This window comes from Aulostomus chinensis, chromosome 12 (genome assembly GCF_037954235.1).
Source record: "Aulostomus chinensis isolate RoL2024-O1b breed Wild chromosome 12, RoL_Achi_v1.0, whole genome shotgun sequence".
In the NCBI taxonomy this organism is placed as follows: domain Eukaryota; kingdom Metazoa; phylum Chordata; class Actinopteri; order Syngnathiformes; family Aulostomidae; genus Aulostomus; species Aulostomus chinensis.
Genome location: NC_141331.1, coordinates 8026017 through 8053754, shown reverse-complemented (window position 1 = coordinate 8053754; position 27738 = coordinate 8026017). Strand labels below are relative to the sequence as shown.

At 41.9% G+C, this 27738-nt stretch overlaps 2 protein-coding genes across 14 annotated transcripts in view; one reads left to right on the top strand and one right to left on the bottom strand.

Annotated features, from left to right (window-relative positions):
• Nucleotides 1-19764, top strand: part of edar (ectodysplasin A receptor) — a 39157-nt gene extending 19393 nt beyond the window's left edge. For 3 of the 4 annotated variants that reach the window (XM_086219877.1, XM_086219878.1, XM_086219876.1), the window contains 9 exons: nt 1297-1478; nt 2097-2182; nt 8208-8285; nt 8404-8529; nt 8629-8703; nt 12597-12669; nt 15582-15894; nt 16008-16071; nt 16708-19764. In XM_086219877.1, coding sequence (XP_086076003.1) covers nt 1297-1478; nt 2097-2182; nt 8208-8285; nt 8404-8529; nt 8629-8703; nt 12597-12669; nt 15582-15894; nt 16008-16071; nt 16708-17093 — 1383 coding nt within the window. In that variant the 3' untranslated portion in view covers nt 17094-19764. The remainder of the gene's footprint in view (nt 1-1296; nt 1479-2096; nt 2183-8207; nt 8286-8403; nt 8530-8628; nt 8704-12596; nt 12670-15581; nt 15895-16007; nt 16072-16707) is intronic. The other variant, XM_086219879.1, reaches the window with a different exon arrangement.
• The window catches only part of ccdc138 (coiled-coil domain containing 138), a 34653-nt gene continuing 11905 nt past the window's right edge, over nt 4991-27738 (bottom strand). For 9 of the 10 annotated variants that reach the window (XM_086219867.1, XM_086219868.1, XM_086219866.1 and 6 more), the window contains 3 exons: nt 27141-27279; nt 26309-26410; nt 4991-5114 (listed from right to left, as the gene is read on the bottom strand). In XM_086219867.1, coding sequence (XP_086075993.1) covers nt 5036-5114; nt 26309-26410; nt 27141-27279 — 320 coding nt within the window. In that variant the 3' untranslated portion in view covers nt 4991-5035. Of the gene's footprint in view, nt 5115-25605; nt 26182-26308; nt 26411-27140; nt 27280-27738 lie in introns of those variants that run through there. The other variant, XM_086219870.1, reaches the window with a different exon arrangement.

The following is a 27738-nucleotide window of genomic DNA, read 5'->3' as shown; positions in this document are numbered from 1 at the left end:
ACAGAACTGTCACAACAATCTCAAAGTTTGATTCTTTGCCATCAAACTATCGACAAAAAGGATATTTTTCGTCAAGTCCACGCAAGACTCAAAGATGTGACAAATTTCTTTAAGATGGAAAATGGGCTTCAGTCAGTCTGGAGGAGCATGTGTGTGAAAGAGAAGGAGCCAGACACTGTCGACAAAAGATCCAAAGCGCACTTTAAGTCAAAGTGACAAGTTCCTGCCGATAGCGCAAAGCAGTTTCATATCAAACAATCACGCTGAGACCTACAGACGTCAAACACAACAGAAGGAATATTAAATTTCTTCAGTCGGTCCACTGTTATAGCCTGAAGCAAAGAAGCATATGCTTGATTCCGACAGATGTAAGTTAGGAGTGTAATGATACCCATAAATCATGGTTCCGTATGTTTCCGGTACAGAAACTAAACACAAAATTGCTTCTTTTAAAAAAAAAAAAAAAACAACTTTCTGATTTTTGTTAAGGCAGCAAACATCATACTTAAAACAACTGTAACTGACTTAAAATTAAATTTACCTTAATTATCCATACTTTCCGGGTTCAAGTCCCGGGCTCAGGCATGTAATTGGGGATGAGGCTGATTGATACTCCAAATAGACCATAGGTGTGACTGTGAGTGTGAATGGTTGTCTGTCTCCATGTGTTGGCCCTGTGATGGACTGGTGACCTGTACAGGGTGAACCCCGCCTCTCGCCTGAAAGCCACTGGGATAGGCTCCAGCCCCCCCGCGACCCTTAATGTAGGAATAAACGGAAGACGATGGATGGATGGATGGATGGATGGATGGATGGATGGATGGGTGAATTGTTTGCGACAGAGTACTTAAATGTCATGGGGAGCTGGTTTGACCTTCTGTGTGTGTGTGTGTGTGTTTGTGTGGCCATGCTGTTCTGCCTCCTCGCTGTGAGGAATTAACAAGCTGAGATGGGAGGAGATGGATGCTAGATGACAAAATGATGAATTGGTCATCTTAAACACTACCAGGCATGGAACGCTACACACACACACACACACACACACACACACGCACGCACGCACGCACGCACGCACGCACGCACGCACGCACAGACCCCTGTGACCAATCACTTTCCTATTTTGTCACCTCAATCAATAGATAGAAACAGATGTGTGTCTGAAGAGTGTATGGGGATCATTCTTTTAAAATGAATCGTGTCATTCATGAGAAAGACATTGCTGGTAAATCCTATTGTGAGCGTACTGGGACTATACTCCATTATGCCTGTGTGTGTTTGTGTGTGTGTGTCTTGCAGACCTGCGGCTATGGGGTGAAGGATGAAGACTTTGCCTGTGTGCCATGTCCACACGGGAAATATTCCAAAGGAAAATATGAGATCTGCAGGCGGCATAAAGACTGTGATGCCCTCTACAAGGCAACGGTGCGCGTGGCGGGAACTCCTGACAGCGATGCTGAGTGTGGACCCTGTTTACCAGGGTAAACAACACAGTAACACACACAACCAGGATTCTAAACTTGTTTGCAACACATCAGGGTCATATTAAGCTTAACTATTATTTATTTAGAAATTTTAAAATTGATTTTATTTATAAATCTGGTTGGCTTTTGTCTTAAGGAAATCATGGCCATGCTAACTTCTGGGTTGGCCTATTAAAAATGCTAAATGAAAAATTATGGAAAATGAATTGAAAAAATGACTTTTGAAGACATCATTCATTATTGACATGTTTCATATCTGTACATGAACATGCTGTACATACACAGACCCTCCTAATGAGACCACTCACTCGCCGACAGACCCCTTGTTACTTCCTGCCATGGCTTTGAGGCTGTGATATCTGTAGAGCCATGTTTTGAGCCTTCCAGGCATCAATTATGTGCATTTCTTCACTCCGTCAACCTTTTCACCTCAGCTGCTTCTCTATGTTTATGCACGCGCGGGAAGGAAGCAGCATACCTGTGCACACCTTCCACACCAGCAGACTGTTCTGATTTTTTTCAAGTCCTCTCTTTACTTTTTTCGAACGTGTAAACCTGTAAATAGCAACGCTGTTTACCAAATCATGGAGTCATACTGCGTTTCATCCGTCCCAGGTACTACATGCTAGAGAACAGACCCAGAAACCTCTACGGGATGGTTTGCCACTCCTGCCAGAACGCACCACCCAACACCAAAGAATGTAAGGCCAACGATTTATTTTCTCTCCACTTCTCTCTTGATTGCTTCCTCACAGCATTTCCTAACATCACTTTGTATTTTTTTTAAAAAATAATTTCAGCTATAAAATTACCCCAGCATTTATTTTCAAAGGTTTCTCTGTCCAAACCTGGTTTCTGTCAGATCAAACGTTACCGCACATGAAAGTTTTGACTCTGAAGGAGAGGAAATAAAAGTGGCAGGATGTTTAAAAGCAGATGTACTGGATGTTCAAAACCTGGATTGAGTTTAAGGGGGAGATCGACAGCCCTCCCAGGCCCTCTGTCACTGTACTATCCTGTCAGCAGGCCTTAATTATGAATGCAAAAGAGTTGTACACCCCCCCTTCCTTTTCTATGGCTCCAGATGGGTGTCTCATCTCATTCATAGCAGCTCATCCATAACCTCACTGATTCCCTTTCATATCTCAGTGTTTGTGTGTGTGTGTGTGTGTGTACAAATGCATCATGCCAACTGTTGCTGGATGATAATATCAACCGCAATCAATCAATCGTCTTGTCTATTATCTATTCTATTGACTAGCAGACTATGTAGTTAAGTAATAAATAATTATAATAATAATAGTAATAATGATAAATGCAGTGTTGCAAGCGTACTAGCAACAAAATCCATAAAAGTTGACGGATGACGCTGGTTCTCCTGTTCCTGACGTTACCGCTATTCAGGCTGGAGATGGCAATCAAAAAATAACTATCTCTCATTTTCAAAAGTTCCATTTCCATTTAAGAGTGGTGACAATGAGTATCTGAGCTATTTAGACCTTGTGAACTTCTTATTTTCAGTGGAGTCATCAGTTTTTTTCTCCCAACTCGATCCTCCCCCAGTCTGAGCTCTTGTCTGTGTTTTTAGGAATTCTATTAAATGTAAGTGTTGCTCAGTATTTGTAGCTGAAAATTATCTGTGTTTTGTCTGCATGTTGGTCACATTCCTGCAATATTTGTCTTTTTTTTTAACCTTAATCTCCTCCTGTAATATCCAGGCAAATTTACGTGTGAAAAATTCTGGCATAAAAGTTGCAATGTTTGAAAAGAATAATTGGGATCTGCTCAAAAATATAATGAGTTCTTCTTTGGCTCATTTTTCACTCAACCACCAACCACTGGGTTTCAGTTTCGTGACATTCGGTCAGGTGTTTTTTTTTTTTTTTGTATAATCCTGCTGACAGTCAGGCCGAAAACATGACCTCTTTGGCGGATACAAAAAAAAATTAAGCAACATCAACAGGATCTGAACCCTGTATTTGATCATCACTGATACAAACTGCCGTGGGAATCATATTTATGGGCCCATAATTGCTCAAAACCCCCTTAGAGTTTAATCAAAAAGCCCGGAAAGGAATGGTTGTTATTGTATTGCATTTAATGAGTGCTGAAAGATGAAAACATCATAAAGCAGTGTGTGTGTGTGTGTGTGTGTGTGTGTGTGTGTGAGTGTGTGTTTATAAAAAAACACTTACTTTTCAGCAGCAATCTAATTGCTTCCTCCAGGCATGGAAATAGAAGATTGAACTAAGAAGTGCAAATAAGACAATGTTACATAATACCACAGAAATGGCAAGGTGTATGTTTTTATCAGATTCTCTGTTGGTACTCCAGTAGTACTCTGTTGGTGCTCTGGTAGTACTTTGGTGGTACTATGGTGGCCTGATTTGTAAGTGTTCATTTTGCTAGCAGATATAATTTCAGCTCAGAAGTACCTCAAAGGGAAAGGTTCAGATTTTCTCTGTTGACTATGACTCCCGCTGCAGCACCATGTAAGCGCAGCTAACATGCTCTATCATGCCGGTCATCCACAAAAACACAAATATTATAATCACATTAATTTGCCATTTTTGTGGTTGGAAAGGAGTATTGCTTGGAGTTGGAGCAGTCATTTCCTGGAGTCTTTATGCTAATTTATACCAGCACAGTTTTTGAGTTGTCTGCTACATCCATAGGAATGTAACTGTACTGGGCGCACTGTCTCACACATCAATCATGTTTTAAACAGTAAAAAAACAAAACGATATACAGCATAGGTTTAAATAAAAGCTGATTAATTTATCATTATCACCTAGAGGATTATGTTTTCGTTGGTGTGTGTTTGACTGTCAGCTAGTTTATGCAAAACTTCAACTTGATGGATGGGTGTAGAGTGGGTTGAGGGGGACCTATTAGATTTTGGGGCAGATAAGTCACGTCGCCATCTGCTGGCAACAGGAAAGGACATTTTTACAATTTCATACATAATTCTGTTGATTAGATCTATCTGGCATTAGGTCAAGACATGCCTCAAATACTAGTTGATGGGTTACCAGGAAGACTTCAGAGCTTTTCTATGGAGAAGGAGCCAATTTGGATTTTTCGCCACAGAACATGAAACCGGACTCCACGAGGTCAGACCATTTCCAAACTTAACATCTGATGAGTCCCGGCTTCAAGACATCTAAAAGCTCAAGTCCTTGGGTTTGTCTCGCCTTGATGGAGATATGAAGACATGAATATTTATCCGTGTTGTTGTGCGATGATGTGATTTGTTGGTATGAAAAGTAAAATATATAATTACTCGTAAGCATGTTTGCCACGTTCGTGGCACAGTCACCTCCCAGCAGGCACTACTACTTCTGATGTTGCACCTCATGCAGATGATTTCTTTACCTGTTTATTTCCTGTCCGTTACCTTGGTGATGATGCCACTTTTGGTGGTTGATACATACTCCAGAGCAGCTATTATGTTTCTTCAGACCTGCTTCGTGGCTGAACTGTCTCTTGGCAGGCGTCATTGCCTGTGGACTGAGCCAGGCGAGCCATTTCCACTCTTTATGCAAAGCTAACTGTCAGCTGGCTGTAACCATAATGGACAGGCAGGAATGGTGCATCGATCTTTGAATGATTTGGATTTCGGAAGACTCCCTTCTGTAATTAAAAAATCAGAAATATCACACAGATGATGGAAATGACTAATTCATCTTTTGCAAATTCTGTTTGGTACATGGGATCCACCAGAGCTCCCAGTGCAATATGCTCCAAAATCATCTATTTTATCCCTGAAGTCAGGCAGTGGTGCATTGTAATTAAAACCTCTTTTTGGGGAGAATTTAAAAATAGGACACTGAAGAGTCAGAAAAAAAGAAAAAAAAACAGAACAAGCTGAAAGTTGTGAGTTCTGCTTGCTGGGAGTGAAGGCAGGCTGACACTCGCCATGTAATCTGTAAATTACCCTGGCTCCTGCCTAGTTCTCTCCCTGTGAGTGTGTGTGTGTGCGTGTGTATGTGTGTGTGTGGATAATTAAAACTTCAGTGGGTATGAGAGAGAAAGATGATTATCATGTTAGTGCTTGTGCTGATGCTACGCTTTGGTAGACGTTATGAGTCTGCAGGAATCTCTCCATTTTCACTCACTTTTTTTTTAATGCCGTGTGACCCTTTTACATCGAAATGTTCCGATTAATGAGACATAGGAAAAAATGCACAAAATGTGACCACAGTATGAATCTTTTAAGTCTCACCTAACACAAACGTGCCTTCCTTTTTTTTTGGTTGTTTTTGTTTAGGTGAGCACACTGCTGAGGTAGATTGCCCTGCAGAATTAGCATTTTGTTGAGTGTGTTCAGTCCACAAGATGTGATTAAGAGATGAAACCTCGACGCAAAACAGAATTCCAGTTCAGGCCCATATCCTTATCCAAGGAGTGTAAACACATAAGCCGAATTTATGTCTGCAGCCACAGGGCACTTGGCTGGAGTGTGTGGTGTGTGTGTGTGTGTGTGTGTGTGTGTGTGTGTGTGTGTGTGTGTGTGTGTGTGTGTGTGTGTGTGTGTGTGTGTGTGTGTGTGTGTGTGTGTGTGTGGTGACAAGCTTTGAGACCACGGGAAGCAGCAGGGCACATGCCAAAGAGGTCTACAGTATATCAACTTGGTGAAAGAAAGAAACTGATTAAAAGAGCTGATTTATGAGCTGCCAGAAGTTTACAGCTCCATTAGGAAAGAGGAAAAACAGATGAATAATCCAGAAAGAGACACAGAGGAGGAGGGAGGTGGTGGAATCAACGGAACAGATAGGAAAGGAGAAAGTAGGACCAGCAGCTGCCTCTTTACTACCTGACAGGGATGAGAATCACACGATGTAGATCATGATACTTTGCCCCTGACACTAAAATAATTCCATGGAATTTGATAATTGAGTTGAAATAATGTGCAATAAAGTGTAAATTCTTGCAGAAGGGTCTCTTAAACAAATGCAGGTCTAAATGGTGATCGCGGGATCTGTTTGTGAGGCACCAGTGTGTCAGTATCGCATGAGGAAGTATTGTAACCGATAGCAGTACTGATATTTTGTCCTGCCCCTACAAAGCCAATATAATGAAGCGTTGATTGGATCATTTTAGTGGAGATGATTTGACTTTAATCGATACAAACACAAACAGTCAAGGCCAAAATCACATTGTCGCCTTCACAATCACAATTAAAGGGGTTTGTTGTGCTCTACCATCTATTAGCAGTTTTTTGTGATCGTTAGAGGTGTGATGGTTCATTTGTCCAACTCTGCCAAAGAGCAACTGAAGAGAAATCTTTTTCAGCTTAACACCAATGTACATGCATTCCGCGGTGTCCACGTGTCCCCTCCCCTCAGGAAGGTATTTGAGTTCTACACATTGTGTAATAAATATTCCGAGCAGCTGGTAGAAAGCTGATTCATCAACTCTGGTGGCAGATTTGGGCACCAACGTCCCCTCCCTCCTCCTATAAAATGCTCTCATGACTCTGCAGATGATAGTGAGGAGTATCTAGAAGAAGTACGAGTCTTTAGAGTACGAAGATACCACAAAATTTGCCTTCTGCGTTCAACGCATCCTCTATGGAGCTGTCAGTGGTCACATGCAGCAACTCCAGATCTTCCAGCGACTTTATCAGGAATGTTAACCTAATATCATGCCTTTGATGCTGAAGGGAACCCCACACAGACGCCAGGAGAACCTGCAAACTACAAAGAATGCATCTGGCATGGCCGGGACTCGAACTCGAGACCTTGACTTTAAGTTTGCATAAAAGATTCACAATGAGGTTAGATTAGACCTGTTAGCAGCGCGCTTTGTGAAACCTGCAAGTTTACACCACTGCTACTGGATCAGACGGTGATTATTTATCACCATGACTTAACAAGTCCATTGAAACCGGACAGTTTACACCACTGCAACAGTCCTTGCAGCAGTTGTGTCTTGTGTGGAAGCTTTAGTGTAACCTGGGCTTTAGACACAGTGCCATATGGTGCCGTGTATTCGTGTTAACTTGGCAGGTAAATCATCAGAGATGAGCGTCTCTTTAGGGAGAGTTTATGACACAGCGCTCATTTTTAATTCTGATTGAGATGCATCAGCTGCAGGGGTTCTTGCAAGCTTTCAAACTTGGATGTGCTACCAAGGAGGCTAAAACTCCAAGGCGCTAGCATCCATCACCAGCCTTGTGTTGTGACTGATTCTTCACAGGACTCTACCCGCTGGCTACTGTTACGTCTGCACAGCATCAAGATGCTGTCACCACTAAAACGATGGCAGTTGTCTTTTCCTTCTCTTCCCGTGTTAAGGACAAGCAGATTTTCCGCTGTCACAGTTAAGCGATTTGTTGCAGGGTGAATGGCAACAGCACATTTCAGAGTCGTGAACTGATGTACCACTTCATTGGATTCTGGAGGGGATCATGTCCCTGAACAACTCCAGCCTCATACAAACACACGTCCCCACCCTGCCCTCCCCTCTCAGCCTCTTCGCTACTTTTTTGGCATGTTTTAAATGTACATGTATTGAGTGGCGTTAGACTCAGACCCGGGGGTGACTTTGCCCTTAAAAATTGGCACAGTTTTGCTTATTTCACATCAAGAATGTCCTGAATTCTAATCAGCTGGCTGACTGGTTCAAACACACAAATCAAAAATGGAAATGTATAACAATTCACATGTTGAGTAGTACAACTGGCACTCATCGTATGCGTGTGTGTGTGTGTGTGTTTCACAGGCACGCAAACTAACGGACCAATAGAAAAAACACAGATTGATCCCGGCAGCACAACGGTATTCCCTCATCAGCACAAAGGTACACACACACAAGCACACTCCATCAGTCAGTTTTTTTTGTTTTTACACACACACACACACACACACGCATGTACACGTACAAACCATTTTTTTACATGATCCCCTCCATGTTTCAGATCCTACAGGACAGGGTCACCTAGCAACAGCTCTCATTATCGCCATGTCAACCATCTTCATCATGGCCATTGCCATTGTCCTCATCATTATGTTTTACATTCTGAAGGCCAAGCCAAGTGGCCAGGGTGAGGTGACACACGCACACACACGTATACACGCACGCAAAACGTGATCTCATAAGATACTATTTTTGATTTGACTATGCTTCCTGTGTCTGTCAGCAGCATGTTGCTCTGGACAAGTGGTGAAGGCAGTTGAAGCTCAGACCAACAAACAGGAAGACAAAAAGGATGTCCCTGGTGAGACAAGACACACACACACACACACACACACACACACACACACACACACACACACACACACACACACATATATATGTACTTTTGTTTTACATGACTTGATTCAAACCTGTGCATGTAAAAATCTGAAACCAGGATTTCATACCACATCGTGATGAATCAAATGAAAAACTGGAATATTTGTGAGCAGGGAAACTCTGTTTGAGCTCCAGACTCATACAAGCTCCTTCGACCTGAAGTTTCAATGCTTGCGCTGTTAATCAGTTAAAAACCTTTGAGTTAATCACAGTAATGTCTGTGATATATTAGTATTTGGTTGCATTTTGGGGGGGGGGGGTGATCAAATACTGTATATGTGGTATGAGGTAAAGAAATGCATGAAAACTGTTTAGAGGGACCTGATTTTGAACTAAATCAATAATCTCAGTTCAGAAGATTTCTCCTCTGCTCGCCCATGAGAAGCTGCTGAACTTTCAAACTTCTCTTTGCAAAGTTGAAATATTTTACGGCGTCTAGCTTAAGTGCCGACAAACCAGAGAGAGACACTCAGAGTGGGTTTACATGCACCGTTGCAGTCACACCATCTTAATTGGAAGAATCGATTTATTCACCAAAGCATGTGGAACGGTTAGCGGTGCTACGTCCCCGTACAGATGGTTACAATCAGACTTTCTTCCAGTTCAACTTTTGCATCACGCATAAAACAAGTTAGAAAGCAGCTTCCCAAACAAGTAGCGCATTCGAATTTTAGCTGAGGCGGCGTGGACTTCGTCTCATAGTCTGGCCATAAATGTGTTGTTTTTCTGGTTATTTCAACGGCCATGATGATACCTCCAGTGAGAATATTAATGCACATTCAATAGAGTGGTATCAATAATTAAAATAAATAGTAAAGGTGAGTAAGTTGGAGTTAGAGTGAATTTGTGGGTTAACGTTCACAGCACTAGTTGATGGAAATGATTATTTTATTCTGAAACTGAACCTGGAGAAGCAGCAGGTCGCTGTTCCTATCTTTAGATCAGAACAACCACGTACTGTACAATCTTCATTCATAAAGTACAAGAGGACACACTGAGATAGTTACTTATACCTTGTAAATCAATACGAAATGCATAAAGAAAAGTAAAGAATGAACAAAGAATATATTATTGACATTTTTAACTGTTTCTATGCTGACCATCTGTTCTTTATTCCAATTCTGTGTGTTTGATATGTGTAAAAATAAACAATGAACTGGTTATTACCATGTTTCCATAAACTCCATCACACACACACACACACACACACACACACTACGCAGCTTCTAAACAGCCAACAAAATGTGCAACAGATGCAGTTTTAACTGTAGCTGAAGTCAAACTCACACGTCCAACAGTAAGAAGACGCACCACCAAGCCGCTTAAACACAGTCGAACTAGTCAAACTTTCATGAGCTTGACGGTCCAAACTCTAGCAATGTGACGGTTGAACAGACTGCAGAGCAGCAGATAACGAAACCCAAACTCATCTTTTGTTCTTTTGTCTTCAGTTTTCTAACACTGTCAGCAGATGATTTTTTTTGTTTTGTTTTGTTTTTTATAAATCCACAAATTGCAAATCGTCATCTTAATATGTCAGACTGAAAAGGTGTTGTGAGCAGAAGATTCGGAGCAGGTTCTTATTAGAGGTTTGATCTTTGCAATTGCATCTGGGTGATGACATCGAAACATATTCCATATGTCGTTAAACAAATCGTATCAGCTCATCAAATCGGAGTCTCATCTAAATGTTAATACAGCATTGTCTCCGTGTGTGTGTTTATGCTTTGAGGCATATTATATGTAAATGTTAATGTGTGTGTGTGTGTGTGTGTGTGTGAGGGTGTGTGTCAGGGTGTGTGGGCTGACAGACCTGCAGTACGATGAGTGCATCATGGTGGAATGTGCGGCTTCTAAAGCTAAAGTCATACGTTGCTTTAGGCGCCGTTTCTTCTAACAATGATGCTCTGTTCAATTTCACATCCAGACATCTTACATGTGGTGCGGACAGGAATCCTCACTCTCTCTCTCTCTCTCTCACACACACACACACACACACACACACACACACACACACACACACACACACACACTCTTAATCTGTGGTCTCAAAAACATTATGTGGTACAATTAGGCTGATAACTTAATGCTATAATCACTAAGAAAACATGATTAAGTAGCAAACTATTTTTGTGTTGTTGATTAATGGTAGTTACTCTTTGTGCAGTGTGTGTGTGTGTGTGTAAACATTTTGGATGGACTGTGTGTTTGTATGAGAGAAGCCCATTGCTCCGAGCTCCAGCTGTCACTCAAGTTGCCACTGAGTTGATAAGGCTGCCAGATGAAAGACGCAGACACTTACACACAGCTTTCTTTCTGTAGCCGTGAGGACCCCAAAGACGTGATGTATTCCCCAACCCAGCAGTCACCGCCATCAGCTGACATTTTAGTAATGAAAATGAAAAATGCCTTTTTTAACCTGTTTGGTTCAGATCCTTGTTCATGTATTCAACAATATATGTCGACAAATATATATTATATATAGCTTTATATTATGATGAAGGCATTTTACACTTTTGGGTTACTCGGTCCATCGGTGTCCCATCGGTGTATGACGTTCTAGTCTCGCCTGCTTTACATTAGGATACGCCAACTTTTCCGTGTTTGGATGAAATGCCTCCGAAAGTCATTTCCTGCTTTATAGCTTATTACATGATCCGGCAGAACTACATTTAAAAATGTGCCACTGCTGCATCCCTCCATCTCTCTCCGTAGTCCAGAACAATGTTCCACCCACAGCAACATCTCATTGTTTACACGCAATAAAAGCCCATCACCACTGACGGCTGGTGTGCTACAGGCAGACGTCCTCAGAGGAGCACATCTCTTGTGATTAAACATCTGTTGTGTTTGCGTTATTCTGAATTTTGACTGGACTTTCATTTCTACCGTATCTTGGTTCCCTGTGTGAGTCATCGGTCTTGATTACCTGATGAGAAACATGTACTTTCGATCCTGTTCCACTCAAAAAAACATGATATTAAAGGGCCACAGCAGCAAGAATCGATCTTTCTAACTGGACGTGCACAGGATCTAATGTTCTTCACTGTTTCCTCCTGTTATCGGCCGTGACCAGAATATCCATGTTGCTCAACTAGAGAAAGTTCCAGAGAGTTAGAGAAGTTAGAGAAAGATAGTTATGAATTGATCAGTTACAGTAGGATTGCCATGGGTCGTCTTAAGTTTGATGCTGAACCAGCTCAAAAGTAAATGTTGGACTACCATCAACCTGATTCTTACCAACAGTCAGAAACTGCCCTTCAAAATGCCCTTTGACCCCCACACAAAACCAGAATTAGCCGTTACGCCATCAATTTCTCCATTCAAGTGCTGATGATGTCAGAGCAATCTAAGGTAATATTTGTGGTAATAATTTCACATCACTGCAGTTCCTCTGTTAGTGTTACAACCTGTTAGGCTGAGGAATCTGTTTTCTTTGTGCATTTTAACTCCTGCCAACCTCCATCCATTACATAATGGGAATTTAATACCCTTTTGTTTACTGACAAGAGCTCACAAGCCGGGTTAGCAGATCAGAAGTGATGACATCAGAATTGACGTCTTTAATTTGATTTGCCTACAACTTACCAAGAGTGTTCAGATGTCAAGAAAATGTACCGAGTGCAAGTGTTGGAATGTGTTTCCTGTATTGATGCTCGGTGTTCAAAAAAAGAAGTGATGAAATAGGTTTTACCTCCACGCATGAAAGAATGAGAAGTATTGGAGCAGTTGTTGAGTGAGCCTGTGTCCTGCCAGAATTCTTAATTTGACCTGTTTCTCTCTCTCTCTCTCTCTCTCTCTCTCTCTCTCTCTCAGATAACGTGGTGATCTACTCAGAGAAAGACGAGTTTGACAAACTAAAAGCTTCCCCTCAGAAGACGGTGAAAAGGTGAGAGGCATGCCTGACTCAAAATCAACTGCACCACTCTTCTACTCTCATCAAACCCGAGAAGACAAACGGATTATCTGAGGTTTACGGTTACATATTTACAGCAGAGGTTCAAGCACCTAATGGGGCAAAAACACTGGCTCAGGCCCGTTGTGAGCCACACTGACTGACTAAACATGGAGGACATAAAATAAGATTCCACTTCCCCGATTACCTCAGTTGTACTGACTAATCAACCTGCTGCACACACTGTTTACCTTCATCTATGACTTGGTTTTTCCACAAGCTGCAGCAGATTTGTTGATGCCATGGCTCTGGTACTCTCAGTGCGACATAAAACAAACTACTTCTATCACAGTCACAGAATTTTGGCATTAACTCGGTTCCAGGGTATAATTTTTGAGACAATTTTTGTGAGATTTATCTCAGGGCTTTTGTATAATACCTCTGTAGTTTTTTTCAAGCTGTACCTGATGAATGAGGAAGAGTTTTCGGGACATTTAAAGTTCTGGAAAGTTCCAGTTCTATAATCGATTCATGTACAATGCAAAGTAGTGACAGACGGTGAGAATTAGAAACATGAGGCCGATGTAAACATCAGCCATAGGACCGATATCAATATATCTGTAGTGGTTTTCTTTGTCGTTGAAAGAGTGAGAATGGCCTTGCTACTAACCTACACTGTGTATCCTCCCTTTATCTTTGTGTGTGTGTGTGTTTGCATTTGTATGTGGTGCCACAGAAACACTACACAACAAAAAGAGGCTTTTGTATTTTTTTTTCAACATCTGCGTATAATTAAGACACCGCAGAACAAGTCACTGCAGTATCAATGCTGTTGGCCTTTTTCTTATTTTTTTTTTTTTTTTTGCTGTGTGTGTGTGTGTGTGTGTAGGGCATGGTTACTTGAGTTTTGTTGTTGTTTTGTTTTTAATAAAAGATAGCTATTATGTGGCTTTGGAAGCAGCAGGGCCTGAGGTTTTGGGGGTGGGAGGTTGTGTACATGAGCCCTGACGCCTTGCAAGCACGGATAGATGGGGGTAGATGGCGATGTGTATAAGGGCTTCACCTTAAACCACCACCAGGAGAAAACTCACCCTGGCATACAAGAAAATGAAGCTTAATTCCACACCTGCATTTATCTGCATCCGTCTCAACCCCCATGTGCAGACAATGCAGCTTTATAGACATAAGTGGCTAACATGCAGGGGGGGCGTGGAGCTACATGCTAGCTGTGCAGTGAGCCATTGTGTTCATGTTAAATGTGCAAGCTTTCTCTGCTCAACTATATCAAGGCAGTGTAAATTAACAAATAGATGAGACACACATGCACGCACACACACACACACACACACACTCCTCAGCATCGACAGCAGTAAACAGTGTGGTATTGCAACATGCCAAAGGATGTGCTAACTCACTGCTTACGCTGCCAGAGTGGGTGTTAGATGTCTGGGAAACAATGCCATTTTGTATGTGTACTCAGGATGAGAACGTGGGACCGTGAAACAATGGCATTCTGTGAGCATCTCAGTCAACAAGGTGCTTTTGCGAGAAAATCCAGCGTAGGCATAGAGAGGGTGACGACGTAAAACGATATTATGTGGTATCATGTTGTAAAACGCAGGGGTTTTTCAGTCAATCACAGGAACGGCTTAGAAACACCCGCAACCATGGCAACAACAACAGCGTACGTCTCCATTTCATTTTCATTTGTCACAGAGCCTTTTTAGAAGATTGAACACGAGTCATCTGTGTGTATTAGCTGCCACTCACGCCTCTAGCATGTTACATACCTAGTGCAGTGGGATTCTGATCATGTACTTCCGGGCTTGGTTTGCTTAAATTGCCCTGCAGAGGTGAAATTCTCCAGTGAAAATAGTAAAAAATAAATACTTCAAATGTCCTGCACAATGTGATGTAGGTAGTTTTAACACAGTCATGTAATACCTTCCCAGCAGGAAATACTGTAACTGATAAGTAGGTCCTTGTTAAAACCTGTAATATTTTCATTTGAGGATCATAAACTGTTCAGTTGAACGTCTGTTTTGAAACCAGCTGCTTGTCTACTTTCCACTTGGTAAACACAGCTAATTTTAGCTAGCCTTAACTTTAGCTTGCTAACTGAAGAAAGCCTTTTCACTGCAGAGTGAATATTGTTCAATTTAAATTATGTGTAATTTAGAACTACATGTTCCTTTTTGTTTTCTCTTTCTTACCTTTTCCTGGACATTTGCATGTCAGTGTTCAAACATCATTTTGCTGCAGGGTTGCGTCATGTCAGTAGCCGGTTGGTTCTTTGGGATTGAGTGCTACGACAACAATAAGACAGAAAGCAGCCGTAACTTCCTCACTTACTGAAATTTGCCTCGGTACGTGCATGGATTTTGAAATTCTGATTTTTCTTCTTCTCTGAGATGGAACGTTATTGAGTCGGAACACTTTCTCACAACTCAGAACAGATGTCATAATAGTCCATTTCAGTCCTAACTCAGCTTTGACCACCTGCTGAACTTAAGTTTCAGCAAATATCGCAGGCATTGTGCTGCCATCACTTGGATACCTTCCCTCCATGTGTGAGGAGAGCTGAGATATTATGAAAAGATATTACACAATACTTTATAGTTTTAACATAAAAGGTAAATTTGAGTTAATGTTTAGCTTACATACCCAGCCTCTATAGATTTAAACTTGTTGAACAAAAACAGAGTAATTATAAATAGCATGCATCATTTTAATGTCAAATAATATGAGCTACCAGGAAGCAGACAGGTGGATTGAGCTAATGGTGGGTGAAAATGTTGAATGAGTCAGCTTTTATTGGCCGTGCACGTTTGAAGAACTTTCCATGATGCAAGTAAATATGTACACATGTGAATATCATTTCTGTGTTTGTGTTTGTGTGTGGTCAGTGAAAACGACGCATCATCAGAGAATGAGCAGCTGTTGAGCCGTAGCATCGACAGCGACGAGGAGGCGGCATTGGAGAAGCAGGGATCAGCTGAGACCAATAACCCCCAACCCAATCTGTGCCTCGTCAATGTGGGTAATAAGCCTGACCTCTGCCTGCTCTCTCTGGGGCTCTTGGACCACGATCGTTCCTGCAATGGGACCTCCAACATTGCCACCAGTCCGACCAATAACATCCCGAGTCCCAATCACATCACCAGCGCTAACCACATCAGCAGCGTGACCGCAATCAACAATAGCAATAAAACCCCCGGGGTAGGAATGTGGATCTGTTAAAGATGTTACTGCAGTGAAGAATATGATTATGAACAGATCCTCGGTTCAGTGTCATCTGGATCACATAGTGCTGTGTCTCTTTTACCACACAGATGCTTCAGAGTCGAAGGAAAAAGATCCTGGACCTCTACGCCAAAGTGTGTAACGTGACAGAGGGTAAGTTTCCGAAACAGGAGAAGATATTTAGCTTACTAGTGTTAATAGTTAAAAACCAATTTCATCTTAAACTGATTAAATGCCTTCATTCCAGTGCCCACATTAATTAATTCAGGAGAACAGGCTCATTGTAGCAGCAAACTAAAGTAGGATAGAGATAGCAGCTGCACAGCTTCAGCTAGGAATTCTGATGTAATAATGTACAGAACATAGGAGTTTTGATTTGGAGTCCCTAGGTCACATAACTTGGAAGCTAATGAACAAAATGAAACACCGAATGTGTGACGTGTATGAAAAAAAAAATTTTTTTTTCAATAAAATATTCAGTGCTATTCAGGGAAAAAAAGCAATTAAAAAGAATCATGTCCAATATTTCTGGTGAAGTACTAATATCTGGTACTGATTTGCAGTCCCTAGATTATAACCCTGGAAGCTATTGAAGAAATACAATGATGAATTTTTGCTGGAAAAAGAACAAGATGATGTTTTTGCAATAAAATGTTAATTCAAAAATTCAAGTCACAACAATGCAATAAAAAAGAGGTGTGTCCAATACGTTTGGTCAAGAACTGATATCTGGTGTGGATTTGGAGTCTCTAGGTCTAAGCTCAAACGCGTTTCTGTCTCTGTCTGCAGGTCTGAGCCCCACAGAACTTCCCTTCGACTGTTTGGAGAAGACCAGCCGCATGCTGAGCTCCTCCTACAGCAGCGAGGCGGCTGTGGTAAAGACATGGAGGCACCTGGCTGAGAGTTTCGGCCTGAAGCGAGACGAAATCGGTGGAATGAGTGACGGTTTGCAGCTCTTTGAGCGGGTGAGCACAGCGGGCTACAGTATCCCTGATCTACTGACCCGCCTGGTGCAGATTGAGAGGCTGGACGCTGTGGAGTCGCTCTGCTCTGACGTGCTGGGCGGTAATGACATGGCAGCGGCTGGTGGACGACAGGGCATCAGCAGTTTCCACAGTCAGCACGTCTGCCCATCGCCGTGCCCTCCTCCTTCCCACCGCTGCGCCAGTGTCTAAGTATGTGGTGGAGCAGAGACTTCGGCGTATACATGTATGTTGGGACAGATATACAGTATACAAATCACCCCCACCCATCACATGAAGAATGTCAGTGGACCTCAATGGACACAGTCCTTTCTCATTTTCTGTCAAGAAGCTACAAGTCCAAAAAAAATGGCTTTAATATCCGACTCGGAAGAGAAAGACACAAATCAAACACCTCAGATTCAGTTTATGTCCGCTTTTGATATCTTCTCTGGAAGAATCGAACAAACAGAATTTGTTTTATGTGTGTTATTGAACATTTGTTGACACACTCATGAAATGAGATGGATGAAGTGTGCGCTGGACGCAGCATCTCTTACAAAAATTTCTGGGCATTGCAAGTTAAAACTGTTTGTATGCCACACGATGTGTACCTGTCAAAGTGGCCTTGACCTTTGACCTTTGTCTCTTGCCCACAGCTTTCGCTGGCGGTGCAGCATAAAATGCAGTAAAAGGAGAGAATATTCCATCAGTGAGCTGAATAGAAATTTGTGGCAGCAGCAGTGCCAAGAATGAAGATGCCTTCTTAGTCATTCGCTCTTTGAACCCCCTGATCTGGAACTCTGCTGATGTAACGAGATCTTTGTGAATAGAAAGCCCTGCAGCATCATTTAATATTCCTAACTGTCAGGAAACAGGAAAGATCGCACGTCGGAACCCCCTGATTAAAGGAACTTTTTAACTGACTTTCACAGTAGACACAGCGGCCTCTGCTGTCACGAATAATCATTACAGGATGCTGGCGCTAAAATGTTGATATTCGAAGCATCGAAGGGAGGAATGTAGAGACGGCAGCGTTCACAGATGCAGCAGCCTTAAATCGATATTGTGAAGCCAGTTTTTACTTGGGCTTGTTTTGGAGTGTAAATTTGAGGTACACAACCGATTAGACCTAAGAACTGGCACCACAGCTACCAGTCAGCTGTCACCAGCAGAAATCATCAGGACACTGGGATCAGTCCCGGGAGGAAAACCGAGAGAGAGCAGCAGCAGTCTATCGCTGACAGTTATCTGAAGGTGTCCATAAGTGAATTATGGGCACAGAATACATCTCATGCCCTCAGTATAATTAAATTGAGGGGCTAATTTATGTCTTGTGGCTACAAATTATTTATTTTCCCACGATGCCGCTCCAGGGCTCTGTAGAATTTCAGTTTTATTTATCAAATTTGAATTGAGAAACGTGGGCTACGTGGTATCAGGACATGTTTTTTGGCTTTAGGTAATTTATGTGCACTCGATTAATCTCAGCTCAGTGTGAGAGTCTTTACACAGCTTCCACACACTCAGACCTCTGACTGCAGCTATTTCCTCAGCGGTGACCCAGTCTGTGACCCCCTTCTTAGCTCTTCCTCTCCCCCTTACTCCTCTTTTACCTCAATGATGCGGTCTGGTGCTGCCGCCAGCCTTAATTATTTGGCGTGTGGCTCCCCGGGCCCCTAATAGGCTAAAGTGTTGTGGTTTACAGAGCGGGTGCAAAGTGCCTGTGATTTCCAGCACCCAATTAAGCATTTAGGGCCACTTAAGCTCTGCAAGCTTAGTGGAAAAGCTGTAAAAACAACAGAATTTAAAGGAGTAATGCAACAGCAGAGGCATGACTAACTGCCCCCGGGGTTGCTGCACCACGAACAGGGCAAGAGAGGAGTTGGTCGTGATGGAAACATCGCTACGCTACTACTAAAACATCTTATCTTACTCAGCTTTTGTGGTGAGCTCGGTCATGCTCAAGGAGGATTTAAGCTCCCCTTTTCTCCTGTGGGACCCATACGGCAAATGGGAACAGAATGCAGTTATGTAGGTTTTCCAGTGGATTGTAGAGTTGAGACCTTGGGTAGCTCCAAGTAATGTCACGTTAAACTGTTCGTGTCATGACAGTAGCCGTTTTAATTCCTTAATTGTTATAATGTGAAGAGGTCAGACGCTGGAGGTTAAGATCCTGCGCTTGGAGCAGCTAAGCTTCCAGACCCAGCAGTAAGCTCTAAAGTTCAATGCCAAGACTCTTTGATCTTGTTTCTCGGGGATAGGAATGATCTTAATCTGATGCCTGATGTTGTTAACATAATATTCCATGACTGCGCAGCCATGAATCAAAGATACCACCTGCTGCCCCGTTCTCCTTTTGTTCTGCTTCTTCGTTCATATTGCAATAATCTGGGGCTGGACTCCAGTCCTTAAATGAATCCTCGTGCATGTGTATTAAACAGGTATTCTTTTTTTCCCCCTTTAACGTCTGTTGTCAAGGCAAATAAAAACATTCAAATGTCCTGTGTTTTTTGGAGCTGTGGGGCTGTCATAAAATCTGACTCAGTTGCAATTTTTTTTTCTTTACTCATGTTTGATGCTGAATTTCTGTAAATATCGTTTAAATGAAATGGACCCCAGCCCTCTTAATGGACATATATGATGCTACCAAGGGCGATCTACAGGAGCCAAACATCGGTCACTTACCTCAGTAGCGCGCGCGCACGCACGCACACACACACACACACACACACACACACACACACACACACACACACACACACACACACACACACAGAGTGTAGTAGAGCATGTAGAAAAACACAAACTCATGACACAACCAAAATGGAACTGTATATATAACTTATTATTGTACATAATGTATACTTTAATAAAGATGTATGGCAAAGCATGGTTTGATTTATTTATTCAGGAGGACTTTAAAAGTATAAAATGTTTTTTTTCACTGAACATCTGAATTTTGTCACCTATTTGTTCACACTCGCACTTGCCTGTCCGTCCAAAAATTAAGAGAGATAATTGTTGAGATATTTGAAGCTGGCCCACAGTGGTTTGCTGACCGACCAACAGAACGACTTCCTGATAGTGATGTCGTCGCCATGGCTCAAATGTTATTCAAATGATGACAATAAATAATAGACGTCAGGGTGAAAAATGGGTGACCCACACATCAGAGTTAACGAGACAAAGTCACTGAATATGAATACGTTCCAAATTCACACTGAATTGATGTTTGTGTCCTAAAGGGGAATTCTTACAGTGATTGAAGACTTTTTATGGGTTGACCTGGTAAAGTTGACTTCAGGGAAGTCCTGGGTTAGTCTGGGTTGTAATCTTGGTTGCCGGAAAACGAATCAATCAGTAAGGCAAAGTGTGAATTAACACGAAAAAATTTAAATTATGAACCACTCAATGCTCAAGCAAATGTGATCAACGGTGCAGTTTTCCAACCCAATGGCTGCCATTTTTTTCACTCAAATGAATGGAAAACCGCCCATTCTGGCAACACCGGGGTTTTAGGATTGGAAAAAGATTTCAATGCAGGAGATGCTCATCCACACACAAAAAAAACATACAGAGCACATCACTGATAAAACCTCCTGGGGTGACCAACTGGATAGTTGGGGGTAGTCAATTACCCCTGACTCAAGTTTGACTTCAAAAATGTTCTTTCATTCACTTATGATCTTCTCAAACCTGAACTTGTAGAAGTCACAAAAACACACGATGCGCATCATGGCGGAGGTGAGTGACACTGATTAAAGGTTTGGTAAGTGATCCCATGTCACGGTCCATCCCGGATGGTTGTTGACAGCCATTACAGCCGACACTGACAGGCTTGAGTTAATGGCTTACAGACAGCAAATAGAAAATCACTTATAACCACATTTTCCAGTTCATTCAAAGCTCCAACATTTAATTGTAGTTAATCAAATGTGACATATTAACTGGATCATTCATTAAATGAGAGATGATTTCATTGGAAAAAGACTGTAGGACCTGATTAGCCAACCATAAATTCACACAGGCATTATTTCTTGCCCTCAAACGCACTCTCATTTCTCCCCGTGGCTTGCTACTGCAAGCCCCTAAATAGATCTTCACCCAAAACCCCTTTTTCCTGTCCAATTATGTGTATACTTACTTCAAATAATGATTCAATGGAGTCTACAGGGCAGCTGGAGGTTACTCCTGTCACTTGGAGGGTCACAATTGTGTCAATTTTATGTCTTTCTATTACAGTGTGTGGAACAAGACAAATTAGCATATATTCCTGCGAAAAATGATGTGTGACCCCATGTCTCTTTAATGAGTCATCACATAGCTTGGATGCATTGTTATCTCGGCTGCCACTCACATTTCAGTTGTTGAGACGATCCCTCAATTCAACATGCATTGCATCAGAAAGCAGTAGGAGCACGCATGTATGTCAGCGTGTCTTTGTGCCTCCAGGGTTTCACATCTTTAGCATTTATCTGTCTTTTCAGTGCAGCCTCTCAGGGTAAGGAGTGCCAACCAGAAGTCTCATTAAATGTCTGCCAGTCAGCAACACCTTCACTTTCACCGCAAGTACGTGCACACACTCATCCCCAGCAGTCGCCTGCAAACACATCAAATAGCAGGAGTGCAATTATGTCCAGACTTCAGCCAGGTGTATTTTCTATAGTTGGTTTGGATCAGGATGGGTGTGTTTATACTGGGAAGCCTTTCAACTGCAGCTAAATCAGCTATTTGAAATTACCCATTAAGTGAAATTACTCTTAAACACTGTCACACAAAACATCTTCGTAGCAGATAAACGTCGAGGAGTGTCTAAAACTATTGCACAAGCCTGTTTGGGGATTGGTGCAGAAGCCCAATATCAAGCAATATTTGCAGATCTGTGGCTAACTGATGAAAAGAATTTCACGTACCCAACAAAGCGGTATATGTTGCTCCCAGTTACCCAGCTTATGTTCTTTGTTGTTTAAATGCTACATGTTGTGTGGCAACTACTGCAAATACTGCACAACAACCGAGGAAGTAAAACTTCTACAGTACTACTACTACTTCAAAACTTGTGAGGCTCATTCTTCAACGAAATTCCTCAAATTCTTCACTTATCACCAAGTGCATTTAAACATATGAATATTAGCCATTTATATTAGCTATAGTTATTATTTAGCAGCTCATGAACACACCCAAAGTCACCCATTTAATTAGCTTAGGTAGCTTAGATCAACGCTGTCTGCACGTACAGACATGCTGAACCTTTTGACATAAACTCTGCTCATTTAGCCTAATAACAAAACCAGTTAATGCAGTGCCCTGAATAAAAACATTCCAATAACGTAAATAAAACACTTGAAAAAAGTACCTTTTTTGGTATGAAAACTAGGCCAACATGTACCAGGATTGAAATGTCAACAGAAATGTTCTCTTCTTGATAGAAAAGCAGAATAAATGGAAAGCTGAGCGATTCCACCCTGTCCCCCCTGAGACTGCTGCTTCCAACTCCTCCGCCTCATTTACTAGGATTTACCTTCGCAGAACCTCCATGTGCTCCCTGCATTAGTCCAGCGCACCAGCGGCTGGTGGAAATAATATACGTTTGGTGGTCTGCCAGGTCAAACTACTGATTGTCTTGACTTTATAGTTCAGCTGAAGTGGAAACACAAATGTTTCTCCACAACAACCTCCCCCACACCTACAAAAAAAACCCCAAAACAAAACACAAAAACACTTTAATGAAGTTTACCAGCCAGACGGGAGCAGGGAGACTCTTTAGGGTAATTTTTAGAATACTTGGTCCACTAAAAAAAACCCAAACATAAATTCAGATTAGTGTATAAACTCACGTGGGTGATGCAGCGCAGAGTAGTTTGGCAGAGTTATACGTTACGGAACACAGACCAGACACGCGCGAGCCGACTGCAGGCCAGATTGAATTGAAGTCATGAAAGTAAATAAATCAATAGCTCCAAATTACAGGTTTCCAAAGCAAATAATCTGATGCGTGCAGAAAGTGTCAACCTCATGTTGAGTTGGTACAGACATGCCTGGCACCCAGACGGACAATCCAGCACCACAAACACTCACTTTTCCACAAATAGCTGGATGCCAACTCTCTTTTAACCATGACAACTTGTTAACACCACCAAGCCGTTGCTGTTTCAGTAGCCTTTGTCGGTCAGCTGGCCTTCACATCAACTATGAGGCCGAGGGAAGGAGTTTTTCAGTTTCAGCAAAGAACACAAAACTGTTGTAACTGCACATGAATGGATCTTTTCAAAAATATAAAAAAATTTAAAATATTTAAAAGTCCCAACATAGAGAGGTCTGCAAGCTGAGCTGAAGTGAAAGCCACAGCGCAGCCTAGTGATTACAGCGTAGAAGCCTGATGTAAAATACATCATGTGATCTATATCAAAGTTATACTTTGATGTCTTCCTGATTCACCACGATGTGCTCACTGGATCCCCCGGAGGACACAGGAAGTGATTTGTGGACAACAGTGCATGCACAAGTCTGCCCCTTCATGCGCTGACCGCATATTGTCAGCAGGTGGATAATCACCCTCTCTCTCTGCAGGACACACACACACACACACACGAGACACGGTGTGTGAAGGGACCCAAGCAAGAAGGCACTGGGGGTCAAAGGTCCACCTTGTCTTCCTTTGTATTCAGATCCTGGCTGGACATACGTTACCATCTACTGTTACATCTACTGGTAGCTCGGACCGTGGATGTTACGATGCTGATCACAGAGCTGGATTTTTCCATCTACTACTGTCCAGATCATTGACATAAATAAACTTCTACAGACTTGGATCCAGAGGCAACCACAATAACTCACAACAGCCACTATGGCGAAGCAGTATATTCTCCTCCTCTTTTATACTGCCAGATCGCTGACCTCTTTCATCTGCAATAAAATCTCCATCTATGGCTACATTTGCTAGTCATAAAAAAAAACGGAGTAAGGAATTCAAGTTAGGCTATGAGTGAATCAGGGTAATCTGCTGCGAAGGGTAGTGTGAATTTTTCCCTTCGCCCGTGCCTCTCAATTTCATTCCACTCTTTCATCCAGATTATTCGTATGCTGCTTATTTAAAAACAGCCCCAGTACATCTTAAAATGACATCAACATTTTTTTGCTCAACTAGTAATGGTGGGGTTGATCTTGCACGTCTTCTGGTGCACGCCAGGTAATAACAGAGGGGGCTTTGGGATAAATTCCCGCATCATTAAATGGGCTGAATTCTAGTGCTGACACGACTACAATCACAAAGCCAGTAAACCTACAAAAAGAAAAGGTTCTGGACATCCAGAGGTGCACATGGTGCTGTTACTTCACCTGCTTGCAAGAGCAGATGTTCTCAGTGGCAGTGATTCCCAAAGTTTAGGCTGACAGGTAATTTACATGAAATACATTTTGAAAAGTTGACCATAACATATTTATGATGTCATTGGTCACATCTATACTGGGTTGGATACTGGGACTGGCTTGATCTCGTGTCAGGGTGCAAGACACAATTCACAATTAGTACTTGATTTCTAACAATTGTTGCTTTAAAAATGCTTAAGTGCATCTGGATGGATTGCTCTTTTGGACAACTGGTAGGCTGACACTGAACACTAATTCACTAATTCCAGTCTCATGAGTTGATCAGAACGGTGTTTGGCGTGGGCTGTAGGACAGCTTCAGATTTTAAACGAGGCCATAGCTTTCTAGAGTTTGAGGATGGTTGATTTACGGCAGTGCGGTAGGAGTTTTTAAACCAATAAATGTTTTGTTTCCAACAGTAGATGAAGTGTTCAATTTGACACAGATACAGTTTCCAGGAGTCTGCAAGCACGCAATTCCTCTCACCATTGTCTAAGACAGGTTGCTATTTGGCAAAAACTTGAATGTTTTTTTTCCCCCCTCAACAGGTGATTAAAATATTAAGTGTCACAATGTTGGGCCGAGTGAAAATGACCTGTTCCATCCTTGAAACGGCCAAATGGGACGGGGCTCCGCAGGAGCTCACCTAATGAAGTGTGTGGCTGATTCAGTACAACTATCGTTAGATATATAGATAAATGTATGTGTATATGAATGTATGTGTATATATCAGTATATATAATAATTATATACAGTATATACACATGTGCATATATACACATACACATATTTGTATATATTTTATACATATACGTGTATATATACACACGTATATTTATATATCTATATATAAATGTATGTGTACATACATACATTTATACACACACACACACACACACACACACACACACACACACACACACACACACACACACACACATATAAGTAATTGTGAATCCATTGTTAGAAATGAGAAAATATTATGAGCCAGAACTAATCCTAGATCAAATTTTGAGGCTCATCAATTCCAACCAAGACAAACACACGTCATATTTGTTGTCTAAAATAAACATATGATCCCTATAAGTTCAGCATCAAATCAAATATTGATGCATAAACACCAGCAGCGACTTCTAGTTATTCTCACTGTAAAAGTCTCTTTAAAACAGTAGATGCATCTCTTTAAAAGCCAGAGCAGCTGAGGACAAGTACGTTTTAAATATCAGCTCCAATTTTTCCAGTCTCCACCACCACCAGCGTGTCCCATACTGAGAACATTACCCATCAACCCACCCTTGATTTATAATAAACAACGAGACAAACACATGGATTTCAGCATTTCATATGCTGTCCAAACATAATGACCTTCAGTTCTTTTTGTTTATTGCCATTAAAAAGCTTCACAGTCACAGCCTCTCTTTCTCAGAGAACATGAGACACCCATTAGCCACTGGCAAGCTTTTTTAGCACTAGAAAATCAGAGACCTCCGAACACTGCAGCAGCGAGGGACACAAAAGTGTGACACAAAAATTACCCTTCTTCTCACATTTGCTTCCCCATTCTTCATCCCTGTGTTATAGATACAGGTACCGTATTACAGATACCGAAAGGATGCGTTCCATTGGTGCGGCGCTCACAAAGGTGCACTGAGGATGTTGGTAGACGCAGGACATTACAGGTGTAAAAATCACTCCCATATCAGAAACTACTACTACACACACACACACACACACAGAACCGAAATGTGACAAGTTCCCAACTGAAAGTGTATGTTTGCCATACAAATGACTTTGAGATTGGAGTCCAGTGTTGTCCACTTCTTCTATACGGTCTATAGCAGAGGCAATGGACATTGACCACCAAAGTCTCTAATCAGCTCATCCCTGAATCCAGGAGGACTTCTGTGCCACACATCAACAGACTGTTGATCTGATGGAAAATTAACATCATGAATTCATGTTTGTCATCCTGCCCAAGGTGGAATATTCTTGAGAGACCTTTTAACCACCATGAATGACGTGTGGGTGAATGTTATTTGAGGTTGTGGAGGATGGACCTGAGGTTGAGGTGGAGGAAGGTGTTTGCCTGGTTGATTCTGTGATGAAGTTCTTGTATCTGGTGGTGGACAGAGGACAGGCCAAACAGATGTCGGTTCTTCCTGGACCAAAATCAAAGGAATGAAGCCATTTTTCAGTCTGAAGGCAGTGATGGAACATATTAAAAGATTCAGTCACAGCTGACTTATACAACTGTTTTACACAGACATGGTACTATACAAGATAGCTTTGGCTGGATACAAGCTGCACGCCTGAAGGTCACAAATGACACTTTAACAGTCAGACAGCACTTTAATTCTTGTTTGAGTAAAACAGCCTAACAACACAGCTTAGAGCCCACAGAACATGTGCGCCTGCCTCAGGAAGAAAACCTTTCTGACACGTTCCCAACAGCAGAAGAAAAGTCGCTCAATACTTTCATTCACGGTTCTAGCACCAAACCCCGTGAATCCCATTTGAGGGCCCTTTCTCAAAGGGACTCTGGGTCGTTGGTAAAAGTGGGCCAAGCTGGATGTTAGCATCAGGACCTCAACAAATAGCATATGGGATTTTCACAATGGATTTTTTGGGACACTCTAGATATTAAACACGGACCCTAGAAAGGTGCAACCCCACCACAGCGTCCGTCAGCTGCTGCCACAAAAAAAATCCCATTCTTTGGGGGAAAAAAAAAAAAAGATGTTTGCTTTTTGCCTTTGCATATTTTTTACCCTCACTATTATAATACGCAACAGGGAAAATATGTTGGCGCATGTAAAAATGTACTTGCTTCAATCAGAGGCGTATTAATCCTTGTTCAAAGTATCACATCAATCTTGGGGTTGACCGTACCTGATGCCTGACAGCTTCTGTAGAATGATGGAGAGTTTCTCAAGAGACAGGAGATCCAGATGGGGGTTTTTAAGAAGCCGGTATGCCATTTGGAAAAATTCCTCACAGCTACACGCGTCCAAGAAAGGATTTAGGTGGCCTGCAAGAAGAAATACGTGATCTGAGTAAAGCTGATCAAAACAAGAGCGGTAATGTAGAACACATATTTGTTTTCAACATGTAGAATTCTGAAGAGATCAAGTTCATTCTGTCCATACTCCCTGGATTTCTGCATACACAAACAACCCATAAAAGACTCTGCTGATCAAACTGAGTGGGACAGGGATACAGATGCCGGCTGCAGTGATGATCATTGTATCACTCTTTAATCTGACCTCCACTGCGTAATCCAACACGAACACAGAGATCAAACAGCATTGATCAACACAGACGTATGTTGCACATTTTTTGCTTTAACGAAAACAAATGTGGACCTTATAAACTAAAATAAGTCAGTTCCTCGTAAACATTTGTTTCTGCTAAACTTGCTTTCCCGTTCCTCCAAAAACACACTCGCTTTAAGCATGCACGATGGTGAGGGAATACAATCTGAGCAACA